Consider the following 21,855-nt stretch of genomic DNA (forward strand, 5'->3'; position numbering starts at 1 on the left):
CAAGGCGTACACAGCGCTGCACAAACATAGAAAGTTCAGAATCCCCTGAGCATCAGATACAAAATCAAATTGTAAGTCCTCTGGGCATGAGGAAATACTTTGAGTATCTGAGTTTAACTCACCTTGAATTATTGCTGAAAAGATGTAATCTCAATGCTCCGAAGGAATTCCATGGGAAACTAACATCCTCACCATATCATAATGGGCCCCGTCACAGCTGTGTGCATATCCTTGCAGAGCATTTTTCTCATTTTTTATGCTTTTCTTTCAGTCCCATTTTGGCTGCCAGCTCTGCAGCTGGATATTTGGTGTTTTGCCTGACCTGTAGCCAGATAACACCCCACCCCAGTCAGTTTTATCCGCTGTAACATTACTATCATTGGAGGTTTGGATCCGGCATTAGTGTCCCAGCCTTTGAGGGATCTACCCTGAAAGAAATCAGTAGCCTTGGGCAGACAGCGTCCTACTCTTGAGCTCGGTTTGCAGCAAGACTCCCCAGTCTCAGCCTGCAGGTTGGCTCCACTGTTGGCTAAGGAGATTAACAGCATTGACCCTGATCCTGTTCTTCTATCAGGGTTGGCTCAGCAGGTACCCCTCTCCCTTTTCACCAGGTCACTTGGCGGGGGTATAGTATTCTTAAACACAGGGTACCAAGGACAAATCTTACAATACTGTCCTTCCTTATATAGTAATTATCAGCTCCACCCCTCACTGACTACTTTCCCACTCATGGCAGGCTCAATGTGGCTTACATATACAGGTACTTATTTGTACCTGGGGCAATGGAGGGTTAAGTGACTTGCCCAGAGTCACAAGGAGCTGCCTGTGCCTGCAGTGGGAATTGAACCCAGTTCCCCAGGACCAAAGCCCACCACTCTAACCACTAGGCCACTCTTTGTATGTTAGGCTTAGCTGAACTTTTACAAATCTTATGCTTAAAATGGTAGATTTCGTGTAGTTTCTGTTTTTAATTATTCATTTATTTTTGACAGTTGGTTTTTGGCTTCGAAGCTTTGTTCACTATTACCAATATAGTGCTTCACTGCATTTGAAAGGTATGTAGTGTCTCTTTTCACATATTTATTTTATTTGATTCAGTCTCCCTACATATCACATTAAAAGTGATTTTCATATCTTCATTTTTAGGCAAACTGATACTCCTGTATATGAGTAGCTACAACAGTGCGGTGAAGGAACTCCCTAATGCTCAACGCTAATGACATGCAAATTTAGGTGCGTTGTTAGCATTGAGCATTAGGGAGAGCCGCAGGAGGACAGTGTCTGGCACATGCATTCTAAAGTTATGCGTTAAGCACAGCTCTTAAAGCATGCCCAGACTAAGGAAAAAAGCCCTGGTGGTCCAGTGGATTCCAGACCCCCATCTCTCCCAAAGATGTGAGGTAGACACCCAGACCCCCCCTGAAAATATATAAAACCCTGATGGTCCAGTAGGACCCCTGCCAGGAGCCCCACCAGGAAGACTAGCTCCGGTAGTGTAACAGTGGCCCCCCACCCCCCTCCTACCTTGAAGAAGGAGGGGTTAGGACCACCTTCCCTCCTCCTGCTGGGCAGTCCTCAAAATAGTGGTGCTCTGCCCTGCCCGGTGCATCCTAGATTGCACTGGGTAGTTAGGCCCCACCCAGTGCATCCCAGGATGCACTGGGCAGAGCAGAGTGCCACCAGTTGGAGGACCGCCCAGCAGGAGGAGGGAAGGAGTCCTAGTCCCTTCTCCTTCTCAAGGTAGAAGGGTGTTAGGGAGCCACTACTAGACCACCGGGGCTAGTCTTCCGGAGGAGATCCTGGCAGGGGTCCCACTGGACCACCAGGGTTTTATGTATTTTGGGGGGGGGGGGGGTCTGGGGATCCACTGCACAAGGCCCTCACATTTTTTGGCGGTGGGGTGGGGGAAGTGATTCCCAACCCATCCCCATCTCCCCATTCATCCCCAATGGCTTGACACAACCCTAACACCAGCTCCAAGCTGGCATAGGGTTTGCCATGGGAGGAGCACCCTTGTTTGGCATGCTGCCCGCTGAGCATTGGGGAGGAATAGGGAATTAGTTCACCAGCATGCATTTGCATGCTTGATGCGCTATCCCTCAGCGTGCTTGCTATTCCCCACAGTGGGGTCCTTTGAGCATGGTGCACTGACAAATGCAGATGCTAGTCCAGTGCTAATGTCCTCTAACACCTACATTTGGGCTCAGGGAATTGGGCACTATGCTGACATGTGGGTGAGTGAACCCTTGGCATGTTATCTGTGTACATTTTAAGAAGAAGGCAAGTGCTTGAGAAGAAGGGTTATTAATTATTTTTTTCAGGAGTACTCGGTGGTACTGAATACCAGGACCGTTTCCATTACATGCTGAAATTGACTCAAAGTCCCCAAATACTAATGAAAGATCCCAGGCTCTTATAACCATTCTGTGGCTGGTTGTAGGATGCTTGGCTATTGTGGGGTAGGTCTCTCAGTGATCACCCCACCCCTGAAAGATGGATGGCCTGGCATTTGAGTACTGGCACCTTTTTTTGCTGGAAAAGATGCACTGAACTTTTTCTTTTTCCTCCCTTTTCACTTTTCTAGCCAAGATGTTTGCACAGTGCAGCGTTGCTATTAGTGTTTGGCTTTAATTGTAAGCTCCCCAGGTCAGGTACCCAGGAACAGGGCTTACAAAACAGATTGTGCTTCTGATAAGCTGGGCACAGACCAGGGCTGGGCTAAATCCTGGTAGGCCGAAGAGTGGTTTCCTTCTGGGACAGGTCACAGTTCACATAAATGACCAGGAGTCTTTTAACTCTCTTTACTGAACAACAACTTGGAAAAACAGTTCATGAAAAAAAAAATAACACAACTCAGTATGTATAGTTCAGAGCATTTGATGGTCACAGAACAGCTTCAGACATAATCTAGATCTCCAGACACGCCAACAGTCTTGAATCGGTATCATCATACGCCCTACAGTTCTGTCCCATCCTGGATCAGAATCCCTTTGAGTACCAGTAAAACTCCTGGCAGAAGTGAGGTTCCTCCGCTCTCACTTCTCCCACCTGAGGTGTCCTTTTCCCCAGGCTACTCCTTCCCTTAAGATTCCCCGCTTCAGGAAATTAAACTGTGATCAGGGGCCTCATTCACTGCGCACCGCAAATTTCTCCTCTGTAGTTCCAAGACGTTCCCCTCAGTAATTGGGTCCTGGCAGGAGTAGGCAACCAAAGACTATGTTTTCCCAAAGTCAACCTACATATGTACATAAGTGTTGCCATACTGGGACAGACTGAAGGTCCATCAAGCCCAGTTTCCTGTTTCCAACAGTGGCCAATCCAGGTTACAAGTACTTGGCAAGATCCCAAAACAGTACAATATATTTTATGCTGCTTATCCCAGAAATAAGCAGTGGATTTTCCCCAAGTCCATTTTAATAAAGGCTTATGGACTTTTCTCTTAGGAAGCCATCCAAACCTTTTTTAAACCCCGCTAAGCTAACTGCTTTTACTACATCCTCTGGCAACGAATTCCAGAGTTTAATTACACATTGAGTGAAGAAATATTTTCTCCAATTCGTTTTAAATTTACTACTTTGTAGTTTCACTGAATGCCCCCCAGTCCTAGTATTTTTGGAAAGAGTAAACAAGCGATTCACGTCTACCCCTTCCACTCCACTCAGTATTTTATATACCACTATCATATCTCCCCTCAGCCGTCTTTTCTCCAAGCTGAAGAGCCCAAGTCGTTTCAGCTTTTCCTCTTAGGGAAATCATCCAATCCCCTTTTTATAATTTTCGTCGCCCTTCTCTGTACCTTTTCTAATTCCACTATATCTTTTTTCAGATGTGGCGAACCTCTTTTATTGCCTCCTGGCCCCTTCCTATGTCCATCCACCAGGCTGGCAATTCCGGCCCCCTTTGTCTTAGTGACCCCAGAAAATCCTCCCACCTTCTGCCTGCAGCAGAAGCACTTTTCGCAGGGGTCACATATTTATAATAATAGTTTTAATATTATTTAATATTTAGTTCTCATTAGGCACATCATCTACCCTCCCTATTTTGTGTAGATGTTTCTTATTCTCTAACACCACTAAAATTCATACCTTTCTTTCTGAACACACTACCAAAACCCTTATCCAAATCTTATCTCCCATTTAGACTACTGCAACCTTCAAGCAATTCAAAATTCTGCTGCACACTCATAACAGGGGCGTAGCCAGACAGCAGATTTTGGATGGGCCTGGGCAAGAAGTGGGTGGGCACCAAGTGTTCTCCACCGCACCAAAAAAATATCTCAGCTGGTGGAAAAATGCTCCTCTCCACTTTGGCAGTTTGCGTAGGTGCCAGTATCGTAGAGAGCAGCATTTTCGTTATCATCAGGGGGAAGTCTTCAGCTGGCAGAGATTGTGATCCCCACCAGCTACCGCTAACGTATACTACTGTTGGGTGGGCCTGAGCCCTATGTGGGTGGGCCCCGGCCCACTCAGGCCCACCTGTGGCTACGCCCCTGACTCATATCCACTTCTGCATATAGTTCAAAAACTTTTCTTACTGACCTACAAGTGCATTTGTTCTGGAGCTCCTCAGTATGTATGGCTTCTTGTAATCCTGGTCAAATCACTTAACCTTCCATTACCTTGTGAGCGCACTAGGGGGCAGAGAAAGTACCTGAATATAATAAATGTTAAACCACTTTGGTTGTACCACAGAAAGGCAGTTTATCAAATCCATGACCATTTACCTTTACCTATCTTCTCTCTTATCTCTCCCTACAGCCCTACCTCATTTCATCTTAGCTGTGCCCTTCTTCTTCAACACCAGCTCCAGACTCCATTCCTTCCATCTCACTGTGGCATACACCTGGAATAGACTTCTTGTGTCATGCTTTGTTGCCATACTGGGACAGACCGAAGGTCCATCAAGCCCAGCATCCTGTTTCCAACAGTGGCCAATCCAGGTCACAAGTACCTGGGAAGATCCCAAAACAGTACATTTTATGCTGCTTATTCTAGAAATAAGCAGTGCATTTTCCCCCAAGTCCATTTTAATAATGGTCTATGGACTTTTTCTTTAGGAACCCGTCCAAACCTTTTTAAAACCCCGCTAAGCTAATTGCTTTTACTACATTCTCTGACAACGAATCTCAGAGTTTAATTACATGTTTTCTCTGATTAGTTCTAAATTTACTACTTTGTAGCCTCATTGCATGCCCCTAGTCCTAGTATGAAAATAATTATATAATATATATATTTATTCTATATTATATTCTCCACCAATTAAATATAAGGTAATATGATAAGAATAAGAATATGTAAGAAAAGGGGGAATTAAATACTATATTTGTTGAAGTACATTAACCTGCACTGTAAAGTTTAAGGACATGTGCTCAGAACATAAAGATCATATATTTAACTTTAAAATGTTTATTTACCATACAGGTAATGTAATAATGTTACAAGAGAGAGGCAGATTTTAGGAATCTTTAACAAGGGGAAATGTGCTTCAAGATACAGAGTACATTCTCATGGTTCTTCTTCCACCCCCATCCCGCTCTCTGTCGGAGTTCCTCAGGGATCTGTCCTTGGACCCCTTCTTTTTTCAATCTACACCTCTTCCCTGGGCTCCCTGATCTCATCCCATGGTTTCCAATATCATCTTTATGCTGACGACACCCAGCTTTATCTCTCCACACCTGACATCACTGCAGAAACCCAGGCCAAGGTATCGGCTTCCTTATCCGACATTGCCGCCTGGATGTCCAACCGCCATCTGAAACTGAACATGGCCAAGACCGAGCTTATTGTCTTCCCACCCAAACCCACTTCTCCCCTCCCTCCACTCTCTATCTCAGTTGATAACACCCTCATCGTCCCCGTCTCGTCTGCCCGCAACCTCGGAGTCATCTTCGACTCCTCCCTCTCCTTCTCTGCGCATATCCAGCAGATAACCAAGACCTGTCGCTTCTTCCTCTATAACATTAGCAAAATTTGCCCTTTCCTCTCTGAGCACACCACCTGAACCCTCATCCACTCTCTCATTATCTCAAGCCTTGACTACTGCAACCTACTCCTCACTGGCCTCCGACTTAGCCATCTATCCCCCCTTCAGTCCGTTCAGAACTCTGCTGCATGTCTTATCTTCCGCCTGAACCGATATACTCATATCACCCCTCTCCTCAAGTCACTTCACTGGCTTCCAATCAGGTACCGCATACAGTACAAGCTTCTCCTACTAACCTACAAATGCACTCGATCTGCATCCCCTCTCTACCCTCATCTCCCCGTACGTTCCTACCCGTAACCTCTGCTCTCAAGACAAATCCCTCCTTTCAGTACCCTTCTCCACCACCGCCAACTCCAGGCTCCGCCCTTTCTGCCTCGCCTCACCCCATGCCTGGAATAAACTCCCTGAGCCCATACACCAGGCCCCCTCCCTGCCCATCTTCGAATCCTTGCTCAAAGCCCACCTCTTCAATGTCGCCTTCGGCACCTAACCACTACACCTCTATTCAGGAAATCTTGACTGCCCCAACTTGACATTTCGTAAGCTCCTTTGAGCAGGGACTGTCCTTCTTTGTTAACCTGTACAGCGCTGCGTAACCCTAGTAGCGCTCTAGAAATGTTAAGTAGTAGTAGTAGTAGTAAATTATAAATTAGGCTGGATAATGGTAACTCACTTTGATGATGGCTGCTGGTTGGAGTGATGAAGGAGATCCTCATTGGAAAAGAAGTCTTTTTGTTGCAGAGTTGTTGCTGGAGCCTGGAGAAAGTCTTATCAGGGATGTGTGTGGAGTCTAGCAAGGATCATGGAGGTGCAGATCAGGAATCGAGACCAGGGGCCAAGAGCGAAGAAGCAAGAGAGCGAACTGGGCATTTTCCAGGCTTTTTATAATCTCTTGTTGGACCATAGGCTGAAGTCAGGTAGGGTGTACTCGATCCCAGTGGCGTAGCCAGAAGGCAATTTTTGGGTGGGTCAACAGGTTGGATGGATGGGCACTAGAGAAACACCTGCCACCTGATATGCCCTGACCACGCCCCCTACTCCTACCGCACACCTACCCCACTCCCAATAACTTCAATGGGAGTAGCAGTGCTGGCCTCGGTGGCTGCAGGTCACATTGAGAGCTAGGGGAAATATAAGAGGGTGCACTCTTCATCCTCCACTGAGCCACGGTCCATCAACACACATATGCTTCCCCCAAATATGCCCTAAATATTACAGTGGGGCCCTAAAATATCAATACATCAAGAAAACTGAACAAGCCAAAGTACTATAGAATACTACATAGAAAATTGATGCTAACAGAATACTTTGGTCACACACACAGAACACAAATACAGAATAAGTGACCACAAACCATAAACAAATTAAATCAAAATCCCAAGAGGCCAGACCTTGCATTTAGCACAGCACAGAGAAATACAAAGAGATGCATTTTCTCCTATACTGTGCAAAATATGATAGTACATGCAAGAGACAGGGGAGGTGCAACTGCGTTTGGCCCCCTAGCCAGAGAGAACCCCAGGCCAGCTGGAAGCTGAAGAAGGTGCAGCCTGTCAGTAAGCTTTGGGGTCCCTCCTAAATATCTGCCTTGGGACCCAGCCATATTCTAACACCAGCTCTGGCATGTACATTTCAAATCTGACATATTCTAGTCACAAAATAGAAAAAGAAAATTCTTTTTTCTACCTTTTGTCATGTGCTCATTTTATTTTTCCAAGTCATGTTGGTCCCAGGCTCTGGTTTCTACATCCTTCTGTCTTCTCTTAACTCACTCACCAAGGACTCATGTCCATTTGATATTTCTACTCTCTATCCATGTCCACTATCCATCTTCTTCCATCTCTGTACCTCTATCTTCCTCCATGTTTAGTATCTCCTTTTCTCTGTGTCCATATATTTCTCTGTCCAGCTTCTCCCCTCTCTTTGTCCTCAGTGTCATTATATCTCTACCCTCTCTGACCCTACCCCATCCAGCTTCTCTCCCTCTCACTCCCTCCCCTTTCCAGCATCTGGTTTGGTTGCTTGATTCCCTGCCTGCCTGCCCTCCCTTCCTCCCTCACACTGTAGGTTTAGTATTTGTTCCCTTTTCCTTCATCTCCTTGGTCTGGTATCTCTGTTTCCCTTCCTCCCTCCTTGTGCTGTACCAGCAGTTCTCTCTCTTCCCTCCAGTTCTGCTCCCCCTCTTCCTCCCACGTCCAGCAGCTCTCTTCCTTCCATCCAGATCCCTTCCTCCTCTTCCTCCCACATCCAGCAGCTTTCTCTCCAGCCCCCTCCTCCTCCCACATCCAGCAGCTCTCTCCCTTCCACCCAGATCCTCTCCTCCTCTTTCTCCAGCAGCTTTCTGCCTTCCATCCAGTCCCCTCCTCCTCTTCCTCCCATGTCCAGCAGCTCTCTCCCTTCCCTCTAGTCCCTTCTTCCTCCCTTGTCCAGCAGCTCTCCAGCCTCTTCCTCCTCTCCCTCTCATGTCCAGCAGCTCTCTCCCTTCCATCCAGTCTCTTCCTCCTCTTCCTCCCTTGTCCAGCAGCTCTCCAGCCCCTTCCTCCTCTCCCTCCTATGTCCAGTAGCTCAGTCCATTCCCTTCTTCCTCCCTTGTCCAGTAGCTCTCCAGCCCCTTCCTCCTCTCCCTCCCATGTCCAGCAGCTCTCCAGCCCCTTCCTCCTCTCCCTCCCCTTCCTTCTCTCCCTCCCATGTCCAGCAGCTCTCAGCCACTTTCCCTCCAAGCCCACCCATCCAATATCATTTGCTCGCTGTCGCTGCCTTTTCTCCCACAGCTCTGGGTACGGCCGTCCGGGAGGCAGTGTTCAGCGTTGCCTGCTTACCTGCCCTGAAAATAATTCTTCTCCCCAGGCTCCGCTGCATCAGTCCCTGCATTCTCTTTTTCGCCCATCGCGCAGCGTTGCCATTCACACAGGCAGCTCCGCTCCCCTCTGCTGTGTCCATCTGGCCCTACATAAACAGGAAGTGCATCAGAGAGGGCCGGATGGACGCGGCAAAGGGGAGCGGAGCTGCCTGTGTGAATGGCAGCACTGCGCGACGGGCGAAAGAGAATGCAGGGACCGATGCAGCGGAGCCTGGGGAGAAGTATTATTTTGGGGAGGTAAGCAGGCAACGCTGAACGCTGCCTCCTGGACGGCCATACCAAGAGCCGTGGGAGAAAAGGCAGTGACAGCGAGCGAAGGATGTTGGATGGGCAGGCTTGGAGGGAAAGTGGCTGGGCCTGGGCCTGTCCAGGCCCGCCTGTGGTTACGCCTCTGCTCAGGGGGCTGAATACTGGTTTCATCCAGTTTTGAGTTGGAGCATGGTAACTGGTCACATGTTTAATGACATCATAAGACTTTCTGTCTGGACATCTGCTATGATATACATCCAGAAGGCATCTGATAGGATTAAAAGAGTCTTTGTCTGAGAGTAAGTGGGCTTCTTTGGTCAGATTAGATATCTAGATGGGCTTTTCAGTCTGAGTCATTGACTGAGAATAGGTGGAGTTTCACTGACTTTGTTAACTCCAGTCTCTGTGATTGCTGTCTGTCTTCAGATTTTTGTTCTTTGGAGATATGTTGATGGACTTAGGTATCCACCCAGCTAGTTTTTGTTATCGGTAGTTTCCGGGGGAGGGTGAAAGTAAAGTCTTTGCAGCTGTGGGGCACTCCACCTTGTTACATTTCATAAAATTGCATTTTATCAGAGAATAGGTCATTTGAGAGGTAGTCAGAAAGCTGATGTTGGAGAGAAAGAAAAATAATATGCTGCTTGCCCTGTTTGCTTTCAGCTCTACCAAGAACTAAGAACTTTACTATTAGTCAAGAGCTTGCATATTCAGGGCAATTCTGAAAACAGGTGCTAACGTGTATGCAGTACTTAGGTGCCTACATTTTTAGAATACACATATTCATGTAACTGCCAATATTCTAAGTGCTATTCTGTAAATACGCATATCTCTTACATAGCGCATATTTGCAAGGTGGGCGTATGCAGGGGCGGAACAAGGGCCAGAGATACATGCATAACTTATAGAATACTGTAAGTTACTCACGTATCTCCTGCACTTAGGCGTGTTCACTTACACCAGCTTTATGTCTGGTATAAGTGATCGTGCATATATCTATCTGGTTACACTAGTATTCTCTAATGGAAAGTAAGTAGCTACTTTCTTTTATAGAAAAAAAACTCCAATTGCTCCCATTATGTCTATTATTTTATCAAATTAAAATTTTTGTCTGCATCTCATTTTTTTTTTTTAGCTCACAATCTTTGGAGAGAGTGTTTTTAAAGAATGAGAAGAAAATGGAAATCAATCGTCCGTAATGCAAGAAGGTGCTATCCTGTTGACTTTGTATAATGTACCATTATGGTTTTGTGCCTCAACAGTACTATCCCAGTATGTTTCTCCAGCAGAGTGCGTATCCTTCCTTTGGGCCTGGAACATCAGCCACATTACCATATGCCCCAATGTTTCCTCCCATCCAGACGAACAACTTCAGCAGTGGGCCCCTCACCTTTATGGTGGAAGACCAGAATAATTTCCAGGATTCTGAAGGAAGCTATGTCGAATATCATCATTTTTATGGTGTGAACCCTATGGTTTCCTCTCCCCCACCCTGGTATTTTCCTCAGATCAATCCATTTCCTACGTACAATCCATATATGAATTATAACAACCAAAGGCAGAATCAGGACATATGGCCAGAGGGTTTCACCATGAAGGGAGAGCTTCAATGGGGCAAACTTGGCCGAGTTGTTGGGCCCAAAAGAGAACTTCCAGAATTTGTGAAGGATGATCTCCGTCGAGTTTATGGGACATACCCCAAGACAGCCCTTACCATAACCTACCAAAACGGGGAATTTCTAGTGAAAGGCGATCCCTTTGTTGGAGAACAAGAATACACTATAGAAAAGAAAGTGATTCGGCAGCTGCCAACTCCTGACGAAGATGACCACAGTGTTAATGAGACCCAGAACAAAAAGAAGAAGAAAAAATCCAAACGCTAACAAAGCCATAGTAAAAACTTATATTGAGCAGAAGCTCATTGGTCACCGAGACAAAGTGCAGGAGGCAGATCTCGGGCGGTCCAAACGTGTCCAGTTTTTCAGAAGACTTGCAACTGAATATGCATACGTTTTCCATTTCTGGTTGTGGGATTACTAGGGCACATTTGGAAAGCCCCACCTTAGTGTTTAACTTATCATTACTGTGTAGTATAAATGAGGCTTTACCAATCTGGATTTTGAAGTCTAAAGTTCTATAAGAAAAAAATAAGGGTGTGCGGTCTCCCCAATTCTTTCATTTTATTATTTTATTTTGGTTAATGCTGTTGTCATTTCATTACAGAAACATAGACAATGATGGCAGATAAAGGCCATGTGACCCAAGGATTCCTATATGGAACGAGAATGGAAGCAAAACAAAATTTAGCGGTGCTTAAGCGGTACCTCCAATAATTGGGAAAAAGGCCAAGGCCAGGCAAACTTCTGTGGTCTATGCCCTGATTATGGCTAGACACATCTGAATGGGCTGGAGTGGACTTGGCAAGCGACTCCAGTAGATGGGGGGTATGTCCAGTGCCAGGCAGACTTCTATGGTCTGTGCCCTAAAAATGGCAAGGACCAATCAAGATCAAGAATATATATGTTATATTGCAACACAGGCTATGAGTTTATCCTATTGGGCAGACAGGATGGACCGTGCAGGTCTTTATCTGCTATCATCTACTATGTTACTATACTGTCTGCCCATCCATGCCATTTACTATCCCTTCCTCTCCTTAAGCGATCCTATGTGTTTGTCCGAAGCTTTCTTGAATTCAGATACAGTCTTCATCTCTACCACTTCCACCGGGAGGCCATTCCACCCATTCACCACCCTTTCCATGAAGTTGTCCTTAATATACTTCTGTATCTGTTCCATTTCACCTTCATCTTATGCTCTTTTATCCTGGCATTTCTGCAATGGAGGTATTTAAATGTCTCTCTCATATCTCCCCTCTTCCACCTTTCTTCCAAAGTGTACTTATTGAAAGCTTTGTCTGTCTCCATCATGCTTTATGATGACCACTGACCATTTTAGTAGCTGTCCTCTGAACCAACTCCATGGGCCTAGTTTGCCTGTTTCATTGGGGGGGGGGGGAGGGGGGGCAAAGGGTGGGGCTTGGCACATTAGCATATTCATTTGCATACATACATATTCATTATGTTTTTACACACACACCATCGATCTCTCCCCCTTCATGGATCCAGTGTGTTTCCTAATCTCCCCAACCCTCCCATCACAGAATCTGTCACTCTACTCTCCCATCTGGCTTTTCTTCACTTTCTTGTTTCCCCTCTCCACCTCCCCCTGGGTCTGGAATCTCTCTTCCTTGTATCCCCCCCCCCCCCCCCCCCCCCCCCGCGACATGATGCAACATTTTTTTTTTTAACCCTAACTGCAGTGTGGCATCTTTCTCTCTCCTTCCACCTTCATGAGATCTGGTATGGCTCTCCACACCCCTCGCCCCGCTTGCAGTCCTAATCTTTCAGCCGCCACGCCGCCATTGTATCTCCGCAATGAAAACTCACGGCCTTCAGCTTGTCCCGGAAGCTCTTCTCTGTACAGCTTCCCACCTACGCGGGAACCAACATACGTAGTTGTACAGAGAAGGGCTTAGGGGCAGGCTGAAGGCAGTGAGTTTTCATTGCTGAGGCTGCCAGCAGCTGGAAGATTGCAGGACAGCAGATAGGGCGTTGTTGAGGGGTGATGGATAGCGATACTGGGTGTCACAGGGTGGAAGAAGAGAGAAGAAAATAGAGCGGCACTGTGGCAAATTGTTTTTTTGGGGGCTTCAACTAAAGGCACTTCGTTTCAAACTATGCCCATGACCAACTCCATCCTGTTAATATCTTTTTGAAGGTGCGGCCTCCAGAATTGTACACAATATTCTAAATGAGGTCTCACCAGAAACTTACACAGAGGCATTATCACCTCCTTTTTCCTGCTGGCCATTCTTCTCCATGTGCACCCAATCATCCTCCTAGCTTTTGCTGATGCTTTTTCTGCTTGTTTGGCCATCTTAATATAATCAGATATGAACCCCCCATCTAATTTGATTTTAAGTACAAAAATTCATTTTTTATGCACATAAAATCTAAGTTTATTGGAGTATTTAATAAAGGTATCTTTATGTGTAAAGCATAGCTTAGACATGGAAAATGGCTCTTATTAAATTGCATAGGGATACTCATACATAGCAGCATGTGGACCACCAACAGCACAAGTGTGTTACACAGATTGCACACAGGCATTCATGGGGGCATAATTGGGACAGAGTTGCAATATACATATGTACTTTATAAAATATGCGTGTACATATAAATGTGTGAACTACGCAGGATCATTGTAGGAGTCGCATGGAATCTTGCTACTCTTTGGGATTCCGCCAGATACTTGTGACCTGGATTGGCTACTGCTGGAAGCAGCATACTGGGTGAGATGGACCATCTGATCCAGTATGGCTATTCTTATATTCTTAAATAGTTTAAGAAACTTATTGAAATGACCTCTTACGCATATAAAAATTGTTGTGCATAAATTAAATGAATACACGTCCCTACATTCCAACTCTGTAGCAACAGAAATGTATTTGTAACATGAGTCTGTTTGTTTATTATGGCAATCATTTTAGAAGAGCTATTCACATTTGAAAGGTGCATAAAATGACACTTAATTTATTTTGCATAAATGGCTAAGTCCCCATTTTACAATGCCATGATATACACATATCAAACTCAAATGCGTGCAAATGGCAAAGGGGCATGGTCTGGACATGTTTTGGGTGGGACAAGAGCATGGTAAGTTAACAGATATTTATTCCCCATTTCAGAACGCGACTCAATGTCTACGTCCTAAAAGAGCAACATTCAGAGTTACACCTGCTAACAAACACATCTGGGTTGTTGCAAAGTGCTCTTATTGAGCAGCACTCCACTCGAGGGGTTAACATAGTAACATAGTAGATGACGGCAGAAAATGACCTGCACGGTCCATCCAACTCATTATGTGCTACTTTTTGTGTATACCCTACCTTGATTTGTACCTGTGTTAAGGAAGGCTTTCCCCCTTAATCTCCCAGTCATGTTTGTCTCCCCCTAAACCCAAACTTGCAAGGGATACCAGTCTGTGACAGCGCCAAAAAATGTGTTTAAATATCAAATTTGGCAAAGATAAATGTGTATGTGCCGGCAGAAATTAACACGGGGACAAACTTTGTCCCCATCCCTAGCCCCGTGGGTTCTGTCTCCGTCCCCGCCCCGTCTGCATGGGCTCTGTCCTCATCTGCAGAAGCCTCAAACAATTATGACTTTAATTTAAATCTTTTTATTAAAGTATAAAAAGTAATATGCTGTGCAACTACTGTATATAAATTATCAATAGAAAACAATAACAGTGAGCAGCTATAATAACCCTCCTCACTACCACCCTCTACCCTTCCAACCCCAACAATAGCTGATTTCTACTACCCAAAGGAATCCTAATCCACCGTTAAAATGGCCAGGGGTACAAAATACCACCCGTTCTGTATGCCGCAGAGGGAAGAAATATGCCCTATGTAGCACTGTTATGATTTTTTAAATCTGTGGATGAATAGGAAGTCATCAACAATCTCAGGATTCAGTCTCGCTGTCCTGTCTTCCACAGTCCTTCCTGCAATAGAAGATGTCTTCTTAGAAGATGTGCTGGTAGCAGGATGTACAGGATCCCCCATGCAAATTTTGCTAGTTGTGGCCAGCATGTTTGCTTGTTTTTCCAAAAAACCAAAATCTTGTTGTCTGCATCAAACATAAATAACAGTCCAGTTCATTAACAGGTTTCAAAGTAGAAAATGACACAGGAACTAAGTTTGTCCCCGTCCTTGTTGGCTCTGTCCCCATCCCCTGCCACGTCCCCGTGGGATCTGTCCCTGTCCCCATCCCCGCAGTTACTGCAGGTCCTCGTCCCCGTGTCATTCTCTAGCATAAACACAATTATGCTTTGGTTTTGAACCCATGGAAATTTGTGACTTTTTTCCTAAAATGGAGGTTTACGCCGCCTACACTTGGTGAATAAATGTCCATTTCTTCAGTATACAGTGGGGGAAATAAGTATTTGATCCCTTGCTGATTTTGTAAGTTTGCCCACTGACAAAGACATGAGCAGCCCATAATTGAAGGGTAGGTTATTGGTAACAGTGAGAGATAGCACATCACAAATTAAATCCGGAAAATCACATTGTGGAAAGTATATGAATTTATTTGCATTCTGCAGAGGGAAATAAGTATTTGATCCCCCACCAACCAGTAAGAGATCTGGCCCCTACAGACCAGGTAGATGCTCCAAATCAACTCGTTACCTGCATGACAGACAGCTGTCGGCAATGGTCACCTGTATGAAAGACACCTGTCCACAGACTCAGTGAATCAGTCAGACTCTAACCTCTACAAAATGGCCAAGAGCAAGGAGCTGTCTAAGGATGTCAGGGACAAGATCATACACCTGCACAAGGCTGGAATGGGCTACAAAACCATCAGTAAGACGCTGGGCGAGAAGGAGACAACTGTTGGTGCCATAGTAAGAAAATGGAAGAAGTACAAAATGACTGTCAATCGACAAAGATCTGGGGCTCCACGCAAAATCTCACCTTGTGGGGTATCCTTGATCATGAGGAAGGTTAGAAATCAGCCTACAACTACAAGGGGGGAACTTGTCAATGATCTCAAGGCAGCTGGGACCACTGTCACCACGAAAACCATTGGTAACACATTACGACATAACGGATTGCAATCCTGCAGTGCCCGCAAGGTCCCCCTGCTCCGGAAGGCACATGTGACGGCCCGTCTGAAGTTTGCCAGTGAACACCTGGATGATGCCGAGAGTGATTGGGAGAAGGTGCTGTGGTCAGATGAGACAAAAATTGAGCTCTTTGGCATGAACTCAACTCGCCGTGTTTGGAGGAAGAGAAATGCTGCCTATGACCCAAAGAACACCGTCCCCACTGTCAAGCATGGAGGTGGAAATGTTATGTTTTGGGGGTGTTTCTCTGCTAAGGGCACAGGACTACTTCACCGCATCAATGGGAGAATGGATGGGGCCATGTACCGTACAATTCTGAGTGACAACCTCCTTCCCTCCGCCAGGGCCTTAAAAATGGGTCGTGGCTGGGTCTTCCAGCACGACAATGACCCAAAACATACAGCCAACAAAGGAGTGGCTCAGGAAGAAGCACATTAGGGTCATGGAGTGGCCTAGCCAGTCACCAGACCTTAATCCCATTGAAAACTTATGGAGGGAGCTGAAGCTGCGAGTTGCCAAGCGACAGCCCAGAACTCTTAATGATTTAGAGATGATCTGCAAAGAGGAGTGGACCAAAATTCCTCCTGACATGTGTGCAAACCTCATCATCAACTACAGAAGACGTCTGACCGCTGTGCTTGCCAACAAGGGTTTTGCCACCAAGTATTAGGTCTTGTTTGCCAGAGGGATTAAATACTTATTTCCCTCTGCAGAATGCAAATAAATTCATATACTTTCCACAATGTGATTTTCCGGATTTAATTTGTGATGTGCTATCTCTCACTGTTACCAATAACCTACCCTTCAATTATGGGCTGCTCATGTCTTTGTCAGTGGGCAAACTTACAAAATCAGCAAGGGATCAAATACTTATTTCCCCCACTGTATAAGACCAGCCTCTATATCAGCAGGTTCTGTTCTAAAATACTAGTGAAACTTGAGACATCATGACCCTGACGTCCCATGTAAAATAGAGCTGCCCATATAATTAGGACATTCTCCAGTTCAAGTCCCATTACCTTCTGCTGCATTCGCTTCAAGCAAAGGTTTTCGCCCTTCTGGCCTTGTCTATTGAAGACATTTTTCACTGGGAAGAAACTGTATTAGACGTTCATTCGTTAAACAAAACCATGCCTTGGGAAAACAAACATCAAGCACTAGGGAAGTGCATTCACTTCTGTCATTCTGAGTATGTTCATACTTTTTGCCATGTATAAATTCGGTTTTAATGCACACAAGTCAATTTTATGTACTTAAAAATGACTATTGGACTCATTTTCGAAAGAGAAGGACATCCATCTTTCGACATACAATGGAAGATGGACGTCCTTCTCCCAGAGACATCCAAATCGGTATAATTGAAACCCGATTTTGGATGTCTCCAACTGCAGTCCATCGCAAGGACGTCCAAAGTTCAAGGGGGCATGTTGGAGGCGTAGCGAAGGCGGGACATGGGCGTGCCTGACACTTGGACGAATAAGGCACAAAAATGTGCCCAAAATGACCAGATGACCACCTGAGGGAATCAGGGATGACCTCCCGTTACTCCCCCAGTGGTCACTAACCCCCTCCCACCCTCAAAAAACATCTTTCAAAATATCCAGCCTCTAATGTCATACTCAGGTCCATGACAGTGCATGCAGGTCCCAGGAGCAGTTTTAGTGGGTACTGCAGTGCACTTCAGACAGTCGGACCCAGGCCCATACCCCCCTACCTGTTGTGGAGGAAAGAGCGGGCTCTCCAAAACCCACCACAAACCCACTGTACCCACATCTAGGTACCCCCCTTCACCCGTAAGGGCTATGGTAGTGGTGTACAGTTGTGTGTAGTGGGTTTTGGGGGGCTCCGCACACAAGGTAAGGGAGCTATGTTCCTGGGATCAATTTATGAAGTCTACTGCAGTACCCCCTAGGGTGCCCGGTTGGTGTCCTGCCATGTCAGGGGGACCAGTGCACTACAAATACTGGCTCCTCCCACGACCACATGGTTTGCATTAAGACGTTTTTGACATGGACGTCTTTGGTTTCGAAAATCGTCGAAAGTCAGAAGCGTCCATGTCTAGGGATGTCCACATTTAAGGATTTGGACGTCTCTGACAGTATTTTCAAAACGAAAGCTGGGCGTCCACCTTGTTTTGAAAATACGGGTTTCTCAGCCCCTGGATTTCGCTGTTTTGCAAGGATGTCCAAATCGCAACTTGGACGTTTCTTTTGAAAATGCCCCTCCACGTGCATAATATAAATTTTACGCATTCATGCAATGTAAGTACCTCCAGTATATTCTGACTTTACCAAAGACCTCAGCAGTGCTACTTACTGAGTATGATTTTAAAAGTCAGTAAGATTTATACACCCACCTCGTCATCTGTCTAAGGTACATCATGCTTTTTATTAATTTTTCTTATTATCTTTTTTTGTTTTTGTCTATTTTTATCATCATTCATAAACTTTTCAGCTTAAAAATTCTTCAATGACTCTTCAGTAAAGCTCTTCAATAAAATTAATTATATAATACTTAATATTCATATTGATTTTATATAAATTTTATGCATTCAAAATTATGAAAATTGGGAATATGTGGCCTGCCAGAGGCAGTACTTCAAATTAAGGACCTCCAAGCAAAATATTGCAGAGCAAGGAATGATCCACTTCAGAAGATATAAATGGACCCTCTCAGTCTACACCTCCCTGCAATGCAGGGCTGCTGGGTAAATTTTACGGTAACTCCAAATACTTGCTCACTGGTGTTAAATGTTTCATGAAACACACACAGTTCCACATTACTTATTCTACCTCATTTACTGAGAAAGGTTTGAAGCTGCAGGTCACACAGTTCTGCCAGGTCACATTAATCTCAAAGGCATGCTCTGTACTACCTTAGTTAATTTGATGATATATGAATTTCTATCATAAAACTGGAACTGAAAGATGTTTCTTTTTTCTCCTGGGAAAGTATGAGTCACATTCATTGGGAAGCAGCATCTTGATTCAGGAGACAGAAGCCTCAATGCTCAAAAGTAAATGCGGGTGATAAGAGGCCAATAGCGCCGTACTAGCATCTCCACAGAATGTTCAGAGGGGTCTAGCGTAGCAAAGAACGAGCACGCCAGGCCTCAGCGCAGACAGCCTGCAAATGCAGTCAAGCTCATGAAAATGAGGTAATTTTGTATTCCTTCCCAATGCTCAGAAAAGAGTGCCCAAAACAAAACTGCCCTACCACTGCAAAAAATAACACCAGGTAGGAACAGGCATTAGCCTGTTGGAAGAGAGGATTTCTCATGATTCTGTTATGAATCTTTCTGCAAACCTCTGTTGGTTTTGATTGCTTTTGGAAGCAGAAGGAAGCCCTTGCAAGCCCTTAAGAGCTGGTCATGAGAAACAGCAGACCCATGCAAAAGCACACATTGGCGTCTGTTTCCTGTGTCTAAATTTAAAGTGTCCGTGCTAAAAAAAAATTTTTTTAATGCACAAAGTGAAAAAACACATTGGTGTCTGTTTCCTATGTCTAAATAAAAGCGTCCAAGCTTTAAAATTTTTTAAATGCTTACATTTAGTTAGCAGAAAACAGACGCCAATGTGTGCTTCACAGTCGGGTTTTACCAGGCACGTGTGTACAGGAGCTGAGCTTACCTCAAAACTCATCTGCACATGTACCAAGCACAATCCTCCCGCCAAACTCCCTAATGCCGAACACTCTGAGCTCGCCTATATTTGCATCTCATTAGTGTTGAGCATTACAGCGCCATTCGGAACAGGTGTCAGGTAAGGGTCCTGTTCAACTCAGGTGGGGAAGAAAGGTGAACACAAAACATGCCCTTTTGTACAAGAATGTCCCTCTCTGGCCTGCTCCAGCACAATTGTTAGCAGTTCACTGAGGCCAGCCTGCGACCAGCCGGGTCAAAGATACTAAAATACAAGGTTCCAAGTCATACTTGACCTACCTGGCTGTAGTGGTTGCAGTTCATACATAAGTAGTGCAGGCATAAGCAGAGCTGCCAAGGGGTCCCGATTTTTGAGATTTTTAGTACGTGCCCCAGCCCCGCCCCATTCTTCCTTGGCTCCGCCCACTCTACCTCAGTCCCATGGCTTTTCCAGAAAATATTTTATTTACACCAGTGACAGCAGGGATGAGTAAGAGAGAGAGTTTCAGTTCACTCTATTACACCCCCTATCCAGCATCTATTCCCCCCAGGGACATAATGCGAGGGGGCCTTGGCCCCCCTCCCTTTGAGCTTAAGCCCACTCCAAAATTGTGGCACTGGTTTATTATCAACCAGATACAGATAAGAGTTTTCAGTTTTGGTACAGTATAAGTCATCAAAAGAGCAAAATATAAGAAAACCAATGGACTGCATTAGGGGCTTATAGCCCATTTAGTTATGTTTAAACTGCATGAAACAAAATATTTATTTTTATTTTGACTTATAAAACCACTTGTCCCTGAAACATATTCAAAACAGAATAAGCAATTTGTGAATCTAAAATGTAAACTTCTACAAAACAGATGCAGATGTGATTCCACGTACCCCATGAAAGGAGAGTTTAATTTTACTTCCATTAAATTTCAGTGTATGCCACTCTGCCATCTTTATAAAACCTGGCTTCCCAAGGCAGATTACAACAGTTAAGATGAACCCATCAGGAAACAGGATATCCTCACTGAAATTTGGATATCTGTATCATATAGAACAGTTTAGAAAAACGAGTACAAAATACAGTTTATAACTGCTGTTTATCTAACAGCTGCAATAATGTTTTAAGCTGTTTTAGTGATATTCCAATTGTTATTTCTCCCCTCTTCCTCCCTCAACCTTCTTTTTTTTTTTTTTGTTATTTGTACCCTGCACTTTCCCACTCATGGCAGACTCAATGTGGCAATGGAGGGTTAAGTGACTTGCCCAGAGTCACAAGGAGCTGCCTGTGCCAGAAGTGGGAATCGAACCCAGTTCCTCAGGACCAAAGCCCACCACCCTAACCACTAGGCCACTCCTCCACTGTTGCTACTATTTGAGATTCTACATGGAATGTTGCTATTCCACTAGCAACATTCCATGTAGAAGTCGGCCCTTGCAGATCACCATTGTGGCCGCGCAGGCTTCTGCTTCTGTGAGTCTGACGTCCTGCACATACGTGCAGGACGTCAGACTCACAGAAACAGAAGCCTGCGCAGCCTTCTACATGGAATGTTGCTAGTGGAATAGCAACATTCCATGTAGAATCTCCAATAGTATCTATTTTATTTTTGTTACATTTGTACCCCGCGCTTTCCCACTCACGGCAGGCTCAATGCAGCTTACATGGGGCAATGGAGGGTTAAGTGACTTGCCCAGAATCACAAGGAGCTGCCTGTGCCTGAAGTGGGAATCGAACTCAGTTCCTCAGTTCCCCAGGACCAAAGTCCACCACCCTAACCACTAGGCCACTCCTTCACTGTTGCTACTATTTGAGATTCTACATGGAATGTTGCTATTCCACTAGCAACATTCCATGTAGAAGTCGGCCCTTGCAGATCACCATTGTGGCCGCGCAGGCTTCTACATGGAATGTTGCTAGTGGAATAGCAACATTCCATGTAGAATCTCCAATAGTAGCAACATTCCATGTAGCATCTCCAATACTAGCAACATTCCATGTAGAATCTCCAATAGTATCTATTTTATTTTTGTTACATTTGTACCCTGCGCTTTCCCACTCATGGCAGGCTCAATGCGGCTTACATGGGGCAATGGAGGGTTAAGTGACTTGCCCAGAGTCCCAAGGAGCTGCCTGTGCCTGAAGTGGGAATCCAACTCAGTTCCTCAGTTCCCCAGGACCAAAGTCCACCACCCTAACCACTAGGCCACTCCTCTCCCCCGGAGCAGCAATTCCCAGGCGCTGTCCTGCAGCTGGTCGAAATCTTCTCTCTGCTGTGCGGCCTGCCCCAGCAGAAACAGGAAGTTACCTCAAAGAGGGCGGGCCACCACTGTAGAGAGAGAATGTCGGACTAGCGGCAGGGCAGCACCTATGAATCGCTGCCACTGCTCGGCAAGTTTTGAAACAAATTAAAAGTAGCAAGAGGGTTGAGCGGGG

The 21,855-nt window shown here is 45.3% G+C and overlaps 1 protein-coding gene and 1 long non-coding RNA gene across 3 annotated transcripts in view; both read left to right on the forward strand.

Moving 5' to 3' along the window:
• C5H10orf95 (chromosome 5 C10orf95 homolog) overlaps positions 1–11,608 on the forward strand; it is a 29,018-nt gene extending 17,410 nt beyond the window's left edge. For both annotated transcript variants that reach the window (XM_030204776.1, XM_030204775.1), the window contains exons 2-3: positions 993–1,055; positions 10,227–11,608. In XM_030204776.1, coding sequence (XP_030060636.1) covers positions 10,324–10,974 — 651 coding nt within the window. In that variant the 5' untranslated portion in view covers positions 993–1,055; positions 10,227–10,323 and the 3' untranslated portion in view covers positions 10,975–11,608. The remainder of the gene's footprint in view (positions 1–992; positions 1,056–10,226) is intronic.
• LOC115471096 lies at positions 4,226–20,954 on the forward strand. The gene is made up of 3 exons (XR_003942278.1): positions 4,226–4,318; positions 16,883–16,887; positions 20,945–20,954. It is a non-coding gene; the product is annotated as an uncharacterized LOC115471096 (long non-coding RNA).
• The last annotated feature ends 901 nt before the right edge of the window (positions 20,955–21,855 follow it).

Source organism: Microcaecilia unicolor, chromosome 5 (genome assembly GCF_901765095.1).
Source record: "Microcaecilia unicolor chromosome 5, aMicUni1.1, whole genome shotgun sequence".
NCBI classification, from domain to species: domain Eukaryota; kingdom Metazoa; phylum Chordata; class Amphibia; order Gymnophiona; family Siphonopidae; genus Microcaecilia; species Microcaecilia unicolor.